Here is a 20157-nt window from a genome sequence, read left to right on the forward strand (position 1 = left end):
AATTATTAATATTCTTAGAATTTTTATTAAAATAAATATACAAATGATGTAAAACCTACCACTAAAATAGCAGAATCTACCTCTTTAAAAATATGTAATCATTAATGTTATTACAATTTAAAAATATATACAAAAATATTATGTGACATCTTCCACGAATAATTGCTGTTTTGTATCTAATAAATATTATTTAAGACAAGACACTCCATGTAAACAGGGAAAAATTTAACTAATAGATATCACCATACTATCCCAGATGATTGATTACATTAAGAATTGCAGACATTTTTTGTACTTCAAGTTTTCTGAAATGTTGTTTAAATATGCAAATGAGGCCATATCTAATTAAATATGCACTACTTTGCATACATTTCCAGAAGAGAAATTTGAACACTGGATAAAGCTAGGGTTAAAAATTATTTATTTTCTCATTTTGTTGATTTTGATTTCCTTTGTATCACTCCATAAATCAGAAAATACTGTTAATAGCCAGATTTCACCATGTTTTTAGAAATTAGCCTAAATATGTATACAATTATCAAACCCCTCTGTAAAAACCTTCAGAATATTGATAGGAATAAACTGTGATGTCTGTCAGTGGCCTGCTGAAGTGGAGATTTCTGGCTCAGTGCATGAGAAAAGAAACACTATACTAAATAAAATAAACACTTAAAAGTGTATTTTGGATGTTTTCTTTCCACTAGTCTGAAACAACATGTTATAAAAAAAATCTAAAAATTGACCAGCGCATGAAAAAAGTGTTTTTGCCTGTAATGTCTTGCATTATTACAAACGTTTAATCCTAACACAGTCCTTACAACATACGTAGCAGCACATTAAAACATGTTCAAACTTACTTTTTAGGTACCAATTTTCCAGTGTCCTCAAACAAATGGTCAAGCACATGTTATCATCTCTGACTTGTCTGGCCTGTTGGGGAAAATAAAAAATACACTCTTACCAGAATAATTATGTTTTTAGATTGTGTAAATTTAGTTGAAGCTGTCTCATGTGAATTCTTCCTTTAAGTTCTTTTAAGACTACCACTAGGTAGAGCCCTAAGCATATGTTTTGTATTCTGGTTCTTTTACTGAAGAAGACTTGTACATGTTGTTTGATTTGGTTTTTGTTGAACAAGCAGTAAAGTATGATGCACTTTTTTGGTCTGTGCGTTTAACAAGGGAATCACTGCTCCGAGTAGCTGAACGAATGAATAAAACACTGATGGAGACAGTGAGATCAATGTTAGCTGATGCAAAGCTACCTCAGAAGTTCTGGGCTGAAGCACTATCAATAGCTGTGTATCTGAGAAACAGAAGCCCAACAAAAGCAGTGAAAGGAATGACTCCTTTTGAAGCCTGGACAGGTGAGAAACCAAATGTTGATCATCTACGTATATTGACATTCTCCTGACACTTTGAGATAAAAGACATGGGTGCGCTAACTCATTTTCTTGGAGTGAAGATTGTCCAAAAATCAGAAACTGGAGAAATCTGGATGGGTCAGACAACATATGCCAAAAATGTGTTGGAGAAATTCGGAATGGAAAATTCAAAACCAGTAAGTGGCCCTCATGCCTTATTTGGGCAACAATGTGGCCTCTAAGAGGTCCTACCTCCACAATACTGAACAAAGTCAATGGCAACTTCTGTTATCTATACATTATAGACATATTCCCTATTCTGAACACCATAACTCTATAGATTATGCATTCAAAAACAAGCAACCATGCATGTAATTATAGTTACGTACCGTAATTGAAGTAGATTCTGCTTCGTCGTAAGAGGAAAGTCTGTCCTGTGTGTAGTTTCTTGTCGTTTGGGTTTATCAGTCGTCTTATAGTCACTTATACAGTATATCTTGCGCATTGGGGGGAACATTCAACGTACCAGGATAACGGATGCATCTATTTTATAATGAGGGGTGGCGAGGTCTTCATCCACCCTACCTGTTCATACAAATGTATTATGCATGTACCAGTGGCAACCTGAGATTACATCTTTCTGAGTTTGTCGCTATTCCACTTCACGCTGTTTGTTTATTTCTGTGATGGTACATTAATTTTAATTTGCAGGTAAGTGGACACCCCTCATTTCAGCGCTTCTCTGATATGGTCTATTTAGGGAGAAGGTATGACAGTTGAGAAATCAGTAGCAAATGTCATTGTCCAGAGCTGACCGATGGGAACGGGAGGAGGTGTGTGTCCCAACAGCTGGTGCGGTGGAGCTCTGACTCGAACTTTCTAGAATGGAAGAGAACTCTCGAAGATAGTAGTAGAACTGTGGGGGAAGGTGTTACAATCATAACAAAACATCCTGCAGACTTCTGGGAGGTGCTGGTGAGTGACACTATTGTGGCATGTTTATATTGGGTCAAGACATACTGATGCTAAAAGTGCTGACAATACTACTACTACTTACTACTACTACAACAACTACTTATCATTACTACATTATATATTATGCACAGTAATAAATTAGATTTGATATATTTTTTTAAATGTTAGTATTAATACCTATTATATAAAATGTTTTGTGGTTTTAAAATAAAATTAAGTTTTTTTACCCCGAGCTAAAAACAAACCCCACAGACAGAAAAAAAGTTTTGACTTTTTGCCCAACATATTCAGTTATTGATATAAAATTACTATAAATGCCCTGTTGTCACCCTGTTATTGTAAAATATTTTTTCATGTTGTAAATGAAGATTATTCAATTACAAATAAATACTATTTCAGTCTTTCTAAGTTTCATATTTAATTCAAATTAAATTTGTTAATTGCCATTTCTTTGTAATTATTTGTGAAATTTACAAGCAATTTCTGAGTGAAAACTGTTTTTGTTTCTATGTATACTGTACATAAAAGGCGATGAATGATGAGATATTTTCCCTGAGAATCCTGATACTGACATCTAAGTAAGCAAGTTGGCAATATAACATCAATATATACCCTACTGGGGGTCAGTTAATTACCGTATTGGCCCGAATATAAGACGACCCTGATTATAAGACGACCCCCCTTTTCCAGATGTACCTTTTGGAAAAAGGCTTTTTAAAAACCAAATCTTGTTTTTTCTCAGTAAAACACATTTTGTTTTCAATTATTTTCATATTGCATATTTTTCCTATTTTAATTTTTGTTTTGAAAGTATGGTAAAAACTGGTAAAATGTACCAACAATCATATTTTAAAAAATACACTTTTTGATATACTATTAAAAAAAAAAAAAAACAGGTAGCCAATCTGAATTATCCATCTAATAGTAGCCTACCAAAATCTTATTAAGAGTAGAAGTTAAATCTTACTGTAGTCTTCAAATCTGGGTACTGTCTTACGTTTTAAAATCACAAAGGGAGTTTGGTCCCATCAGGCTATCGTGTCAGTCACGACTCATGCAGCTGTAAGGTTTTCTGCTTCTTTTGTTATTACTCGAGATCTTTACAACACGCATTACATTACGTATTTCATGGCACACTCATGTTATGCGTATTTGGCGCCACCTAGTGTTGTGGGTGTATTATTGACATGTCAAAGTCTAGACCCTGAATATATTATAATTTTATTTATAAAATTTTTTTTTTTTTTAAATAATTAAATTAAATTAATTAAATTAAAAATTAATTAATTTTCAAAAAGTTAACTTTTCCTAAGAAAAGACACACTGAACTGATCAAAAGTGACATTGAAGACATTTATAATATTTACAGAAGATTTATATTTTAAATAAACTGTGTTCTTTTGAAATGTATATTCATCAAATAATGTTTCGAGTACCAGATCTGCATATTAGAATGATTTCTAAAGGATCATGTGACACTGAAAACTGGAGTAATGGCCCCTGAAAATTTAGCTTTGCCATCATCGTTATTAATTACATTTTAAATTGTATTCAAATAGAAAACTCTTATTTTAAATTGTAATAATATGATTACATAATATGATGTTTCTGTATTTTTGATCAAATGATTACAGCCTTGGTGAGCACAAAATACATTTTTCAAAAATATTCAAAAATCTTACTGACCCCAAACATTTGAATGTTAGTGCAGACTGTACATAACACAATTTAACGGGAGCGAAATACATACAAATTTGCCAAAATAAAATGGACACTCGTTCACAAACAATGCACGTCGCAATAATCTCGAAACGGCCAAATACTGGTCGACATTATAATTCAGACCAACACAAAGTTAATTTATAATAATGATTTAATAAATTATGGCCTCAAAACAAACAAAGGTGCAATAATAATATTCAAAAGACAGTTCGGACATGGCATTTAAAATCAGAAGCGCACTAGCATCTAACATCAAGCAATCATTTGGACGCCTCTAGGAAAAGGATCTCCTGAGAGAATGTATATGCGTGTATGAAACTCACCCGTCCCCACTTGAAAGACTGACTGCATTTTAGTACATTAAAACATTCTGGCATCTGGATATATGTAAATGATGCACTGCTGATGCGAATCCCACTCTTGATTATCAGGAGCTGATATACCAGTGTAAATCTGAGCATGACTGAAGTTACACAGTGAAAGACACTCCTACATTTACAGTACATGACACATTTGTGATTATAAGAGATGTCTGAGAACTACAGTCACACATCTGTTGTTTCCTAGAAACTGTTTTGGCTTGGGAATAAAACGATAACACACACTTGTATAATGTATGAAAATTGCACGTTTAAAAAGATCTGAACAGCCCTGTTCCCTAGAGTTTGAATCGCCAAGCGCTGCATCTAGGTCACTAAAGACTAGATCCTTTAAGAGGTAAAGAACATAGCAGTTATAAACCATCTTTGCATATCAAAGGAGCGTAATTATTGCATGTTTCCAAAACAGTGAATGGCGTGATGTGACTTCTGCCTTCAGTCCGATCCCAGAGCTGCCTGTAATGTTAGGGCTACAAAAGCTGAATCAGCATGTGGTTACGGATGTCCGTGAATCTGAACTCTTGTAGCCACATTCCCTCCAAACAGTCTGTGATCTGATGTTTGTAGATGTTGTATTGGCGAATGTTTTCTTTGTTTGGCAGCAGGTGGCGCTCTCGGCACATGAGGATCCGGAGGACTACAGAAGCAGGTGATGATGGGGAGGGTAGAGATGAAGATCATCTCGTTTTGCTCCTTACTGGAAAAGAGATCAACAATATGATCAACGTTTATAGAAGTTGTAAGTTATTAGTGGCAGTATTACTTTCATAATATACAGTATATTAAAAAGTATATTTAAGACTTTTAATGTAATATAAATAATTACAGTATTCTGGTATTTATACATTTATAATAAAATAATTATCAATATATATAATATTTTAACATTAGTAGATTATATAGTTTTATATTTATTTAATATTATATTACAAAGGTTATTCTTTTTTATTCTTTGTATTACTTTCACAATATATTTTTAAATGTCTAAATATTTATATTTGATTTATTATGTTATAATTTTTAAATATTTATAATATCATATTAAATTCTAAAAGTTATTATTTATATTACAAATGTTATTCTTTTATATTTATTATTAAACCTTTTTAAATGATAAGTTGTAATACTGACTGACTAGCCTTATTCCTTTTTTAACTTTCAAAATGTAATCTGATATTTATAAAAATCAGGGATAAGATTTGTCAGTCAATATTACAAGTTATAATTTAAAAATGTTTTTATAATAAAAATAAAAGAATAACATTTGTTATAGGTAAAAGGTTTTTATTTATAATAATAATAAACCTTTGTAATAAAATATAAAAAGTAACTCGGAATTGAATCTGTTATTCATACATGATATATCTGATATTTTATACATTACATTTATAATGATAAGAATTAAAATATAATAACATTAAAATAAAAATCTAAAAAAATAAAATCTAAACAAAAATTTAAATATATACACACATGTGTTCATTATTATATTGCATATGATTATAAGTTATAAATATTACATTCAATAAAAATTAAATATTCATATACTGTACATACACACAAAATGGATTATAACTGGTCCTGAATGTTTTTTGGCCAATATACAAAATCTTACCTGCTATGATAATAGTTATGCTGCAACTGACCAATTAGACTATTCCAAAGAGCCACATAATAACAGATATTTTGACAATTTCATTGCAGATCCAAAAGACCTTATGCAGGTTAGGCATCATATTTAATTTAATGTGAGTAAAAATAAGGCTGTGAGAAAAAAAACAAAAACAAAAAAACATAGGACAGTACAACCTATTGAACGTATTGTACTTCTGTTCCTCACATCTTCATTTTCTATATGACCCTGACTAAGATCCATAGATCCCTCGAGATGCAATCGACTAACTGTACTGCACAAACTCACAAAGTAGACATCCAGCACTGAGTCGTCATCTCTGTCTATGTCCATGGTGCTTTGCTCCGACGTCAGACAGATGCCGCTGTCCTCCAATGTAAAAGTTGAGCAGGCACATCTGAAAGGAAACAACAGCAGCAGTGAGTCAGAAGAACAGCACGAAGGAGCTCAAGGACAAATGAAGAGTCCTCAAAACATGACAGATGAATATTGAGCAAAGCTGGTGGCCTCATAAATGCCACAGAGGGAATATGTGTGGCCGTGTGTGAGGGAGACCAGAACAGAAAGCATTTCAGCTGTAATATTTCTCATGACATGTTTCAGATGAGCGCTGGCCATCTATATCCACTTTGGAATGTGCTTATGTTTTTATTGCCTGTAATAATCTCTTGAGTTATTGCTGCCATGGCAACCAGACCCTTGTTCACCTCATGAACATAAAGCACTTTGAGCATGTGACACTTTTCAGACGCTGAGGGTGTTCATTAACACAGGCTCACCCTGGACTTCACCAAATGCTCTGACTGCCTGAGGTCAGCAAGATATATTTTTTTTTTTGAAAGAAATGAATACTTTAATTTGACAAGAACGCATTAAATTGATCAAAAGTGACAGTGAAGACATTTATAAATGCTGTTCTTTTGAACTTTCTATTCATTAAAGAATTTTCCACAAAAATATTAAGCAGCACAACTGTTTTTCAACATAAAAAAATGTTTCTTGAGCAGCAAATCAGCATATCAGAATGATTTCTGACGGATCATGTGACATTGAAGACAAGAGTAATGATGCTGAAAATTCAGCTTTGCATCACAGAAATAAAATACATTTTAAAATGCATTCAAACAGAAAACAATATTTTAAATTGTAAAAATATTTCACTTTTTATTACAGGTATCTGTATTTTTAATCAAATAAATGCAGCCTTGGTGAGCAAAAAACCATTTTAAAAATCTTTCCGTGCCCAAACTTACCATCTGAAACATTGTACATCCCTAACATGAAGTCTAAGCAATAGCAATAGTTATTTTTGCCTTAGCAACCACCTCTAATTAACCTATTATGTTGATTAAATCAACAAGATAGCATCTGACTAAGCTCTTTTAACGCAATAATCATTGTTCAAGCTGAGGAGCACCGAATGCCCCTTTTTGTGGTATTGTGTGTCATAAAACAATACCACTATTATATCCGTCCTTAGCAAGCAGGTGAAATATTCATGAGGTCTTTTCACAGGAATTCCTCTTAAAACAGGTGTGTGTCAAAGGTGAGGAGATCAGTGAAAACCAAACACAAAGAATCCAGCAGCAGAACAAGTGTAACATGACAGCACCAGTCAGCTGCTCACGCTAGAGCAGGATATAAGAAATCCAGCTCAAGTGTTACATTGTGGCATTGTTTGACTATATTCGAATGACTTGGTTAGTTAAAGGAATAGTTCACACAAAAATCAATTATTTGTAATCATTTACTCAACCCTCCTGTCATTCCTAACTCTTTCTTTAATGGAACACAAAAGGATTTTGAAGTATCTGTTGCTCGTTTGAATGTAATTACAATACGTAAATAAGTAAAGTATGTTTTTGGGCTTCAAAAAGGACTCAAACGCACTATAAAAGTAGTATACAACTTGAAACTCAAATCATATGACAAAAATGATGATAGCTAGCTTTCCTTGGTATGTATCTCCATGAGATAAGTTTGATTTGTGAAGGAATGATTCTTTTGAACTAGATCATCAATGTATCAACTGATTCAGTTCAAAATCACACTGGTTTGTCATTATTTACTCAACCCTAACCTATTTCACTTTCTTTCTTTGGAGAAACTCAAAAAGGTTTTGAACAATTTCCATGAAATTACAGTTAAATGAAGGTTTTTAGGCTTAAAAAAAGGACTCCAATGTACCATAAAAATAGTAAATGACTTGAAACTGAAATCAAAGGACAAAAATAATGACTTCTAGCTTTCCTTGGAGTGTTAATGAGAGAAGAAGCAAAGCTGGATTTGTGTAGGAATCATTCTTTCGAGTCAGATCTTGTCAATGAATCAACTGATTCAGTTCACAAAACTGCTCTGAATCATTTGTTGAGTTGAGTGGTTCAAAGAAGACGATTGGAGCATAACCACTTAAATTTTGGTCTGTTCATCTCATAAAGTTCACAATCATATGACGCACAAGTCATATGGTTATTTTTACGATACTTTTATGGTGCTGTTGCCGCCTGAAATCCTTAGTCCGTATTCATTATGACTAAGTGGCTAAAAAAAATTCTCCATTTGTGTTCCATGGAAAGTAGTCAAATGTGTTTGGTAAATTTTCATATTTTAGTTGAACTGCCCCTTTCAGTATCTCTGTGGCGGGAAGAGAAGTGGAGATGTGAGAAGGTAACAGGTGTGTGTCGGGTTGATGGGTCTGAAGGTTTGTGAGATGTGAGGTGTCACCTTTCGTTTGATCTGGCCTCCCGGTACCGATCTGTGACGTAAATAGAGGGCGGGGAGAGGGTGTGGCTCAAGGAAGAGGCTTCATATGGGTAAGGAGTCTGAGGGACCAGGTCAGGACGGTTATAGGACCAGTACACTGTGGTATGAGCAGACAAAACATCATATGAGGTGACTGGGAGGAAACATGTATTTTCTGATGAATAAATGTACAGTACATGACAAAGTAACTAAACTTGAAATTTAAAAATGTAATTTATTCCTGTGATGCAAAGCTGAATTTTCACCATCATTACTCCAGCCTTCAGTGTCACATGATCCTTCAGAGATCATTCTAATATGCTGATTTGCTGCTTGAGAAGATTTATCAGTATTATTGTCAATGGAGGAAACAGTTGTGCTGAATATTGTTTTTAGAAACTGATACATTTGTTCAGGATTCTTTGATGAAAAAAGTTCAAAAGAATAGCATTTATTTAAAACATAAATCATTTGTAACAGTGTGAATGTCTTTACTGCTACTTTTGATGAATTTAATGTATCCTTGCTGAATAAAAGTATTAATTTCTTTTTAAAAACACACTAACCCCAAACTTTTGAACGGTAAGAGATCACATTATTTATTATAATTCATACCCAGCAGCAGCTCTGAGCCGATGACTAATTTAGCAGCGCAAAAGGTCAAAGCAAGGACATTGTGTAACTTCTGCCACTGAGGTTTGTGTTCAGGTAGTAAATGCGAATTGAACGAGGAAGATCTTTAGTGATGGCATAAGATGCAAATCAAGGGCTTTTTACTCTGCACTTATCCCCAGGTATCTTTTTAACCCCAGACTAATGCCATTTTTAACCCTAGCTAATGTTGTTTACCTCATTAATATGCAAATAAGAACATTAAAGGGATAGTTCACCCAAAACTGAAAATTCTGTCATCAATTACTCACCCTCCACTTTTTCCAAAACACTAAAGATATTTGAAAGAATGCTTGTAACCAAACAGCTGATGGTAGTCATTGAGGCCCTGTTTACACTAGTGTGTTTTCATTTTAAAATGGCGTTTTAAAATGAAAACGATCCTCGTCTACACTGGCGTTTTTTACCGCGTTTCACAAACAATCTCCGTCTACACTACACAACCAAAAACGCATGTCACATGACCATTTATGCAGGTACAACCAATAGATACAATATGTATAAGTAGATGCCTTATTATTTAGATGGCGGACGCGTCTACGTGCTTGAATGGGGAATCTACCTATACATATCTATGGGTACAACAATGAACATGATGTTATGTTTACACGGTCGTCAAGGATACGCAGGGCGAATGTGGGCAGCCACGCCATCGTTTTCAAAAGTCTTCGTTTTGGTCCGTTTACACTGAAGCGCAACCCCGGAGTTTTCAAACTAAAACGGGGTCTGCAGCGTTTTCAAAATTCTCCCTTTTCGAGGGTCGAAAACACCGGAGTAGTGTAAACGACAGGCTTTTGTAAACGATGGCGTGGCTGCCCACATTCGTCCCTGCGTATCCTTGACGACTGTGTAAACATAACATCATGTGAAAGTTACGCATTTTAAAACGAAAACGGCAGTGTAAACGTAGCCTGTCTTTCATAGCATTTTTTTTTCCTCCATACTATGGAAGTCAATGGCTACCGTCAACTTCGGTCAGTATAACCAAAATTCTTCAAAACGTCTTCAACAGAAGAAACTCATAGAACAGAAATTGTGGAGGGTGATTAAATGATGACAGAATTTTCATTTTTGTGTGAACTATCCCTTTAACCCTGGGTTTACAGATGTACAGTGTGAAAACTTGAAACTTAAACTAATCCAGAGTAAAATATGAAACATGATAACCGATGATTATGTTAATCCAGAGTTTAAAATGTCTCTCAGATAATATTTTCACATGCGAAAAGCCCTCTAGCCCTATGAACAGTTTTCATATAGTCAGTGCCGCCCACCTTGTCCATCCAGACTGGCAAGACTACGGGCTCCTCCAAGTCTGTCCGTCTTCTCCTCGGCCTTCTCCTCCTTCTGTGAGGACAGCACCTCTTGAGAAGAGCACTTCAGCGCTGATATGGAGTTCCGCGCCCTCTTGCTCGGGGAGAAACGATTTGCTGGATGTGCGACAAAGAGATTAATTACGGACACTGTCCTAAATGAACTGAAAATATGATGATGTAACTCTCCCCTAACTGTTACCTGGCAGCAGACAATTAGACCGTGAAATGAAATCTTGGTCTGCTGTCTAACTTTATTAGAAAGGATAAAAATAAATCTGCATTCTGCTATTTTAATTTGGCTTATACAAATCTGATTACCGGGGGGAATTACAGTTCCTGACTTCTTGTTAGGTTGTAGAAAGAGGAAGGAGAAGTTCTGCTGTTGTAATGTTGTTTCAAAATATTCTTAGTAATGAAATTAAAGTTGAAAAATAACGACGGTCGTGCAAGAATATTGATGCAACTTCTGTTCTTACGTTTTTTCACTGACAGGAAGTTTTATATATGATAATTATCTTTTTCCAACTATCAATTAGATTAATTCTAATTATAATTCCACTGCTTGCAATGCACTTCTTTGACCCGGTTTTAATCTAGAGGCCAGAATATCATAGAAAATAACCCAGAACATCCTAGTACTGTGGCAGTGACTTTGCATATTTTCTTTTAGTTTGATTTAATTCTCCTTTTCACATACACAGAAATATATGCAATTAAATGTACAGACTTAAATTAAACTATTTCTTAATTATTAAATAATCGGTAACATTTACCAATACGTTTTCATTAGTTAACTACATTAGTTAATAATGAACAATATTTCTACAGCATTTATTAGTCTTCATTTGTACATTTACATCTACATTAAGTTGCATCTGTTAAAATCATTTTATGCACTATGAACGTGAACAAAAAAATAACAACTGTATTGGTATTATTGTTTTTAAGAATTTTACAACTGTTTTTCACATCAACAAAGGTAAATAAGTGTTGTAAAAAATATATTGCTCATAGTTCATGTTAACTAATGCATTAACTAATGTTAACAAATGAGACCTTTTTGTGCAGTGTTATCACATTTCTTAAAATATTAATTTTGCAGATGCAGGTTGTACCATTATAACGTTTAACATTCAAAATGTATCCCGTTGTGATTATGTAATACTTGCATATTGAATGAATTTGCTCACGCTGTTGACTTACGCTGAATCTTTCTGAACACTCTGGAGCTCATGAACTTGAGAAATCTGTTTGCATAGAAACTCGGTCTGTGCACAGACACCGTATCCTAGGAGAACGAGAATACAAGACAATTAAACCAGGAAGAGTCTTTAATTCCCCCAGCGGTATGAATAGTCTATTCATAAACGAAGAGAGCAGAGAGACATATAGACTTACACCATCATAGACGAGTGCCTTCCAGGAGTGCTCCAGCTTCTTAATGAATCTTGGTTGGAAATAAGAGCAAGAGATCTCGTCAGGGATGAGAGAGTTCATTTAAAGATGGTGCATTGAGCTAATATGCTGTAAGCTGGTGTGTAACATGACATTTGGGCTCTTGGCTTTGTTGTAAACTGACACCAGGCTTACCTGTAAGACTGCAAGATGTCGATTAAATAATTAATTTCTATTTAATTTATTTGGGATATGACAGTTCCTAAATTAAATCATTAAGACATCTTAACAAATCCTATAATTAATTATTTTTTATTAGAATTATTGAATTAACATTGATATATAAATAAATAATGCACATATTAATACATAAAAATAAATAATATATATGAATAATAATGTATATAAATACACATGTTCTTGAATAAAGTATTTTGACTTTTTTTTCTTTTGATTTTGGGGTAAAATATGACAGTTTTTTGTAGTGAAAGTCACTGGCTAAATACAAAACATTTTTTACCAACACTAAACACTAAAAAATATATATATACTGTATTTGCAAGTCTTTAATTCCCCCAGCGGTATGAATAGTCTATTCATAAACGAAGAGAGCAGAGAGACATATAGACTTACACCATCATAGACGAGTGCCTTCCAGGAGTGCTCCAGCTTCTTAATGAATCTTGGTTGGAAATAAGAGCAAGAGATCTCGTCAGGGATGAGAGAGTTCATTTAAAGATGGTGCATTGAGCTAATATGCTGTAAGCTGGTGTGTAACATGACATTTGGGCTCTTGGCTTTGTTGTAAACTGACACCAGGCTTACCTGTAAGACTGCAAGATGTCGATAATGCCTAGAAATATAAGTAGTTTCCCATCCCTGTGTGTTTTTGCAGGAATCCCTCCCATTCTGTGTAAAAGGAAACATTGTATTAAAATTATATTATGTTATTAGTGGCTAGGAAATAAACATATCAAGGTCAAGACAAGCCATTTCACCCGCAAAATAAAAAATTCAAATCATAAAGCTTTAATCTTTAATCTTATTTTTGCACTGTGACAAATTCTAATTGCAGTTTCTAACTGCAGTCTAATTTGTGTTTTTATTGTTCTAATTTTTCAAACAAAAAAAATATTATAATACTGAAAAATGATTCTTATTTAAAGACATAACTAATCATAAATGAATAATACAGTTCAACAAATATTGTATGTGTGTATGTGTGTATATATATATATATATATATATATATATATACACACATAGTTTTTATTAATTTTATTTCAGTTTTAGTTTTTTATTCTTATTATTTTGTTTTATTTTATTGTAAAGTTTATTTTATTTTATTAGTAACAAACTTTTTTTATGGTTTTAGTTTTAGTTAACTTTAATAAAAAGTAGAATATCTCTTTGGATTTGAGACTTTAGTCTTTGCAACTTTACAGATCTTCTTTATGCACCAAGAGCTTGTAACACTCCAAAGAGAAAGGAAAAATTGAAATCGCATCATATGACCCCTTTAAACAGACATTAGTCATCAATAGGTCACCAGACAAAAGATCTCAGCAATGATTACTTGTTAAAAATACCCAAGAAACCAACCATAGAGTACATAGATGTGCGCTTCTAGCTGTTAGTGTTATAGGAATACTATATATCTACATACTTTCCAGGCCTGCACATCATTTACTTTTGGCTTTAAATGAAACATACTCAAAACAATCAGGTAAAAGCTGTAGCCGTGAATCAGTAAATGTCACTTTTGCATGAAGCTCTTGTTCCCCTCATACCCTCCATATTCAAATGAATAATATTTGAATAGGGACACACAACATCTTTGTTTTGCATCCCGTCAGGAGCGTCTAAAAGCCTCCAAATGGGCCCTCAACTAGGTCACAGTAATAACCAACAATGGCGGCAGTGGAGGGCAACACCGCTTGTTTGGCACATGAAGTCATTGGGTCAAAGGTTAACCTGTTGTTGAAAGGAATTTACACCTTTTTTTGGGTGGAGTAACAGATTAACATTTTGCACAAAACCAGTCTTAAGTCGCTGGGGTATATTTGTAGCAATAGCCAAAAAAACATTGTATGGGTCAAAATTATCGATTTTTATTTTATGCCAAAAATCATTAGGATATTAAGTAAAGATCATGTTCCATGAAGATATTTTGTAAATTTCCTACAGTAAATATATCAAAACTTAATTTTTGATTAGTAATATGCATTGCTAAGAACTTCATTTGGACAACTTTAAATCAGTATTTTGATTTTTTTTGCACCCTCAGATTCCAGATTTTCAAATAGTTGTATCTCGGCCAAATATTATCATATTTATTGTCAAAAAATTGACCCTTATAACTGGTTTTGTGGTCCAGGGTCACATATACCCCTTTTTATGAAAGCCTAAATAGGCCTGAGCACTAAAAAGTGTGATTTTTAAAAACTAGTTTTACTACGTATTTCCATTGTGAAAAACACTCATTAATAAGATGAAGCTCATTGAAACATTTTTCACTCTTCAAAGATTTATAATTGAACTTGAGATTATTGGAGTAAGATACTATTTCAGTCTTTCTACTTCAAAATGTCATGTTTAATTCAACATGTTGTAATTCTTTGTGAAATTTACTAGCAATTTCAGAGTGAAGAGTGTTTGTACATCGATTGTTTTTCAGTGTAGTTTACATTAGGTTTTAGACTGAATACGTGTTGTTGACGTGCACGTGTACTCAAATATTTTAATTTGTCTAAAATCAGAATGTTGCAGACATTCAAAACAAGCCGTTTGGCCTTTTTGAACTGGAGAGGAAGTTTTGAGCTCTGAAAGTTGCAGTATGTTTTCATTGTACATCAAGCTTGTTTGATTCCTCATGAGCCCTTAACAAAATATAACAAGTACAAATATGGGCTAAATATGACAAGTGGTTCAGTGCGCTAAAACCAAAGGAAACAAATGTGTTACGTGAAAGCTCTTCCTGTTTTGAGATACTTATGTAAAGTATTTTTCCATTTTCCACAGAAAACATCCTGGGCTTCAGGGCAGCAGTACACAATGGCTTGCTGTTATACCACTATTAAAACCACCTGTTTTGCAGCTTGGTTTGCAGCCATCAGTCGAGTCAGCTCAAATGAGACCAGTCACTGGTCATGAATTAACATCAGGTGAAGAGTTCAGTGAAAACATGTGTCACTTGTGGTCATATTGTATGCAAACATGAGGTATGTGACCTCCCGTGACCCGATAAAAAGATTTAATTAGGGTTTATTAGGTTTTATTTTCTCATTAGGTTTTATTATTGTTTGTGCACTTGACATTTCAAAAATAAAATCTATTTTTATTGCACATAGAAAATACATTAGCAGTGCCTGTATTTAATCTAAACATTTTTAAAGACTTTTTTTCCTTTTAAGTTCTTTTAAGACAGAAATCTTCCTATAAACTTACAAGAACCAACTTGTCAAGAAGTTTCTATGTAATAAATATATGACACAATGATTATTTGCATTCACTTCCTGGTTAGTTGTGAATACATGGGCAAAATCCATGTTCATACATGGTGTTTACTCTTTAAGGGCAGCTTGTTGGGGAAAAAGTTCAATCAAAATAATAATAATAATAATTATTATTATTAATAATACTAATAATAACAATGATATTTTAATAATTATTATTATTATCATTATATATACTTTTTATTATATATATATATATATATATATATGTGTGTGTGTGTGTGTGTATGTATATATATATATTAGTGCCGTCAAATGATTAAATGTGATTAATCGCATCCAAAATAAATGTTTTTGTTTGCATAATATATATGTGTGTTATGTGAATATTTATTATGTATATATACATACACACACATATAGTATATGTTTTAAAAATATTGACATGTCTATATTTATATTCATATAATTTATATTATATGTAATTATATTTAATATGTAAACACAACATAGTTTTCTGAAATATATACATGCATGTTTGTGTATTTATATACACATAATAAATATATACAGTACACATACATATATTATGTAAAAAAAAAAAACTAAAGAAAAAGCTAAATTTTTTTGGGATGCGATTAATCGTTTGACAGCACTAATATATATATAAACTGAATCGTTCCTCAAGGGGTAATAAATGTCAATTAGGCATTTGCTCACACAAGACTAAAATCAAACCTAAATATTTGTTTAGTTTTGAATATGAAAAAAATAAAGAGCCATAACTACCACAGACACTGAGGATGACATCCTCCTGCAAAACAACAACATATAGATAGAGATATGTGCAAAAAAATATCAAAATACACTCTTCTTCTTGTAAGCGGAAAGAAGTTGCTGGAACACCATTTCCGAGCTCTCCAAAAAGACCTGCGTCATTATTTTTCATGTGTCAGATACGGTGTAATGAAAGCGTTCTTTATTGTCAAAATCAGGTCATTAAAATGAATGCTTACTCATTTCCGTTCAGCTCAGAGAAGACATTTACATCAAGAGTGAAGATAAATGCTGGCGACGTGCTCTATGCATTATCGAAATCCCTTATAAGTGCTTGGCGACGAGTCGCATAGAAACCGTTTAAGCGCTTGTTCTTGATTCTTATAGATTTGGTTCTATTGTGCTCTGCAGTTGAAGCCCAGGGTGTGTTGCTTACTCAGGAGAAACTTTCTGCTTAGAGTTCATTTCATTTTCTGCACAGGACGTAGCCAGAAGGAAAAGCTAACAATAAAATCTTACAGCACTCATGGGAATGTGTTTGGACTGCAGTTTGTGTTTCCTTGCATCAAGAACATAGCGTAAAAAGATGACAGAAAATAACTTATTTTCAACAATTTCAATCCATAAAAGACTGTTCTTCTCAACTGCTGAAGTTGGATGGCAGGGTGGGCTACAGTGGGCCGAATGTCCCCAAGTATGGTCATTATTGTGTGAAACTCGAGTTCTCATTTTTCCCTCGGCCCTCTAGTGACTCGCATTACGGCTGATCCTTTTAGTTCAGTGCTCACAGGGGCCGGCCGGTCGGTACATACTTCAGGTGCCAAAAAAGACAAACTCTCAGACTGTTACATATAGGGAACATTTTGTCTCGAATTCGCTTTTAATAACAGGTCATGTCTGGAATGCCATCTCAATGGCACCGTTGTAGAGCTTGTTTGTTGGTAAACAAATGAACAGCAAGAAAGTCGAGTGCCAAGTCTGCTGAAGAATTCGAGAAGCACAAGGCGACCACAGAGGGCCGGTTACCTAATGCAGCATTGGGACACTTCAACATCATGCCACAATCATTTGGGTAATTCAGTTACTGGGCTGTTTACTTGCAGCTTGATTTTGGAGGAACTTACAAAGTAAAAGAAAACATGTCAGGGGTGGCATTTGTCCTTGAAAAACACTGCAGTGCACAAATAGGAAACAAAAATGAGATCATTTTAATAGAAATAGTTTTTCCTGGACAGCAATGTGAGGGGTGAATACAGAAAAACAAAAACAAATGAAGGCTTAAAAAGGATAGTTCACCCAAAAATTCAAGTTATGTCGTTATTTACTCACCCTTGCGTTGTTTCTAACCTGTATTACATTCTTTATCTGTTTTGAAAAATGTTTCAACTGTTAGTGTCCATGCAATGAAAGTCAACAGGGTCCAAAACAAACCACATTTTCCAAAATAATTTCTAATGTGCTCCACAGAAGAAAGTAAAATGAGAACAAAACTTTAATTTTGGGGTGAATTGTTCCTTTAAGTATCTTTTTTTTTTCCCCTACCAAATTGTACTTTGATCTGACAGTCAAATATCAAGGATTTCAGTATGAATCGGTAGGCTACCGTTCAAACGTTTGGGGTCAGTAAGATTTTTTAAATGTTTTTTTAAAGTCTCTTATGCACATTTATTTGATCAAAAATACAGTAGTAAAATAGTAATCTTGTGAAATAATATTACAATTTAAAATACTACTGTAAATATTTTTGTAATTTATATAAAATTGTATTTATTTCTGTGATGCGAAGCTGAATTTTCAGCAGCATTACTCCAGTCTTCAGTGTCACATGATTCTTTAGAAATTATTCTGATTTGCTGCTCAAGAAACATTTCTTATTATCATCAATGTTGAAAACAGTTGTGCTGCTTAATATTTTTGTGGAAACCATGACGCAGTTTATCCAAGATTCTAAAAGAACTGCATTAATTTGATATATAAATCTTTTGTTACATTACATAACAAAAAAATGTCTCTTACATTTGATCAATTTATGCACCTTTTCTGAATAAATGTATCAATTAATGTCTTAAAAAAATATTACTGAGCCCAAATTTTGAACGGCACTGTATCTGAGTTATTCTAACTACATTAATTTTAGAGGTGGTGTTTATTCAACCCCCCCAACAATGCCCTAAAGCCACTCAGAACAGCTTAAAAGGTTAGTTCAACCAAAACTGAAAATTCTGTCATTAATTACTCACCCTCGTGTTGTTCGAAACCCGTAAGACCTTCGATCATCTTCGGAACACAATTTAAAATATTTTTGATGAAATCTGAGGGCTCTCATGACATGCGAGCGTGTGGCGGCGCCGGCGCTGACCCAGATCCGGCATGATGACGTCATTACGCCGGATCTGGGTCAGCGCCGCCACACGTTCGCGTCATGATACTGTCGTGAACGCGCGTCCACAAATGACGCAGTAGAGATGAAAATGTGGAATAAAAAGTATTCTCGTAGCTTCGTAACTTTACAGTTGAACCACTGATGTCACACGGACTACTTTGTCAATCATCTTGGTACTTTTCTGGACCTTGAACGTGGTAGTTACCTTAGTCTCTTATGCACATTTATTTGATCAAAAATACAGTAGTAAAATAGTAATCTTGTGAAATAATATTACAATTTAAAATACTACTGTAAATATTTTTGTAATTTATATAAAATTGTATTTATTTCTGTGATGCGAAGCTGAATTTTCAGCAGCATTACTCCAGTCTTCAGTGTCACATGATTCTTTAGAAATTATTCTGATTTGCTGCTCAAGAAACATTTCTTATTATCATCAATGTTGAAAACAGTTGTGCTGCTTAATATTTTTGTGGAAACCATGACGCAGTTTATCCAAGATTCTAAAAGAACTGCATTAATTTGATATATAAATCTTTTGTTACATTACATAACAAAAAAATGTCTCTTACATTTGATCAATTTATGCACCTTTTCTGAATAAATGTATCAATTAATGTCTTAAAAAAATATTACTGAGCCCAAATTTTGAACGGCACTGTATCTGAGTTATTCTAACTACATTAATTTTAGAGGTGGTGTTTATTCAACCCCCCCAACAATGCCCTAAAGCCACTCAGAACAGCTTAAAAGGTTAGTTCAACCAAAACTGAAAATTCTGTCATTAATTACTCACCCTCGTGTTGTTCGAAACCCGTAAGACCTTCGATCATCTTCGGAACACAATTTAAAATATTTTTGATGAAATCTGAGGGCTCTCATGACATGCGAGCGTGTGGCGGCGCCGGCGCTGACCCAGATCCGGCATGATGACGTCATTACGCCGGATCTGGGTCAGCGCCGCCACACGTTCGCGTCATGATACTGTCGTGAACGCGCGTCCACAAATGACGCAGTAGAGATGAAAATGTGGAATAAAAAGTATTCTCGTAGCTTCGTAACTTTACAGTTGAACCACTGATGTCACACGGACTACTTTGTCAATCATCTTGGTACTTTTCTGGACCTTGAACGTGGTAGTTACCTTGCTGTATGGGAGGGTCAGAGAGCCCTCATATTTCATCAAAAATATCTTAAATTGTGTTCCGAAGACGAACGAAGGTCTAACGGGTTTCGAACAACATGAGGGTGAGTAATTAATGACAGAATATTTGGGTGAACTAACCCTTTAACTCTTTCCCCGCCATTGACGAGTTATCTCGTCTTTTAGAAGACAACGCT

At 33.9% G+C, this 20157-nt stretch overlaps 2 protein-coding genes across 2 annotated transcripts in view; both read right to left on the reverse strand.

The window, feature by feature from the left end:
• Window positions 1-209, reverse strand: part of unc45b (unc-45 myosin chaperone B) — a 6255-nt gene extending 6046 nt beyond the window's left edge. Inside the window, 1 exon segment of the mRNA XM_016534499.1 lies at window positions 203-209. Within this exon segment, the coding sequence (XP_016389985.1) occupies window positions 203-209 (7 nt within the window).
• Window positions 210-4227: 4018 nt separating this feature from the next.
• The window catches only part of pip5k1bb (phosphatidylinositol-4-phosphate 5-kinase, type I, beta b), a 33920-nt gene continuing 17990 nt past the window's right edge, over window positions 4228-20157 (reverse strand). The window contains 7 exon segments of the mRNA XM_016534500.1: window positions 4228-5137; window positions 6362-6470; window positions 8798-8933; window positions 10762-10917; window positions 12007-12091; window positions 12832-12880; window positions 13024-13137. Of these exon segments, the coding sequence (XP_016389986.1) occupies window positions 5135-5137; window positions 6362-6470; window positions 8798-8933; window positions 10762-10917; window positions 12007-12091; window positions 12832-12880; window positions 13024-13137 (652 nt within the window). The 3' untranslated portion in view covers window positions 4228-5134.

Source organism: Sinocyclocheilus rhinocerous, unplaced genomic scaffold (assembly GCF_001515625.1).
Source record: "Sinocyclocheilus rhinocerous isolate Xijiao unplaced genomic scaffold, SAMN03320098_v1.1 scaffold785, whole genome shotgun sequence".
In the NCBI taxonomy this organism is placed as follows: domain Eukaryota; kingdom Metazoa; phylum Chordata; class Actinopteri; order Cypriniformes; family Cyprinidae; genus Sinocyclocheilus; species Sinocyclocheilus rhinocerous.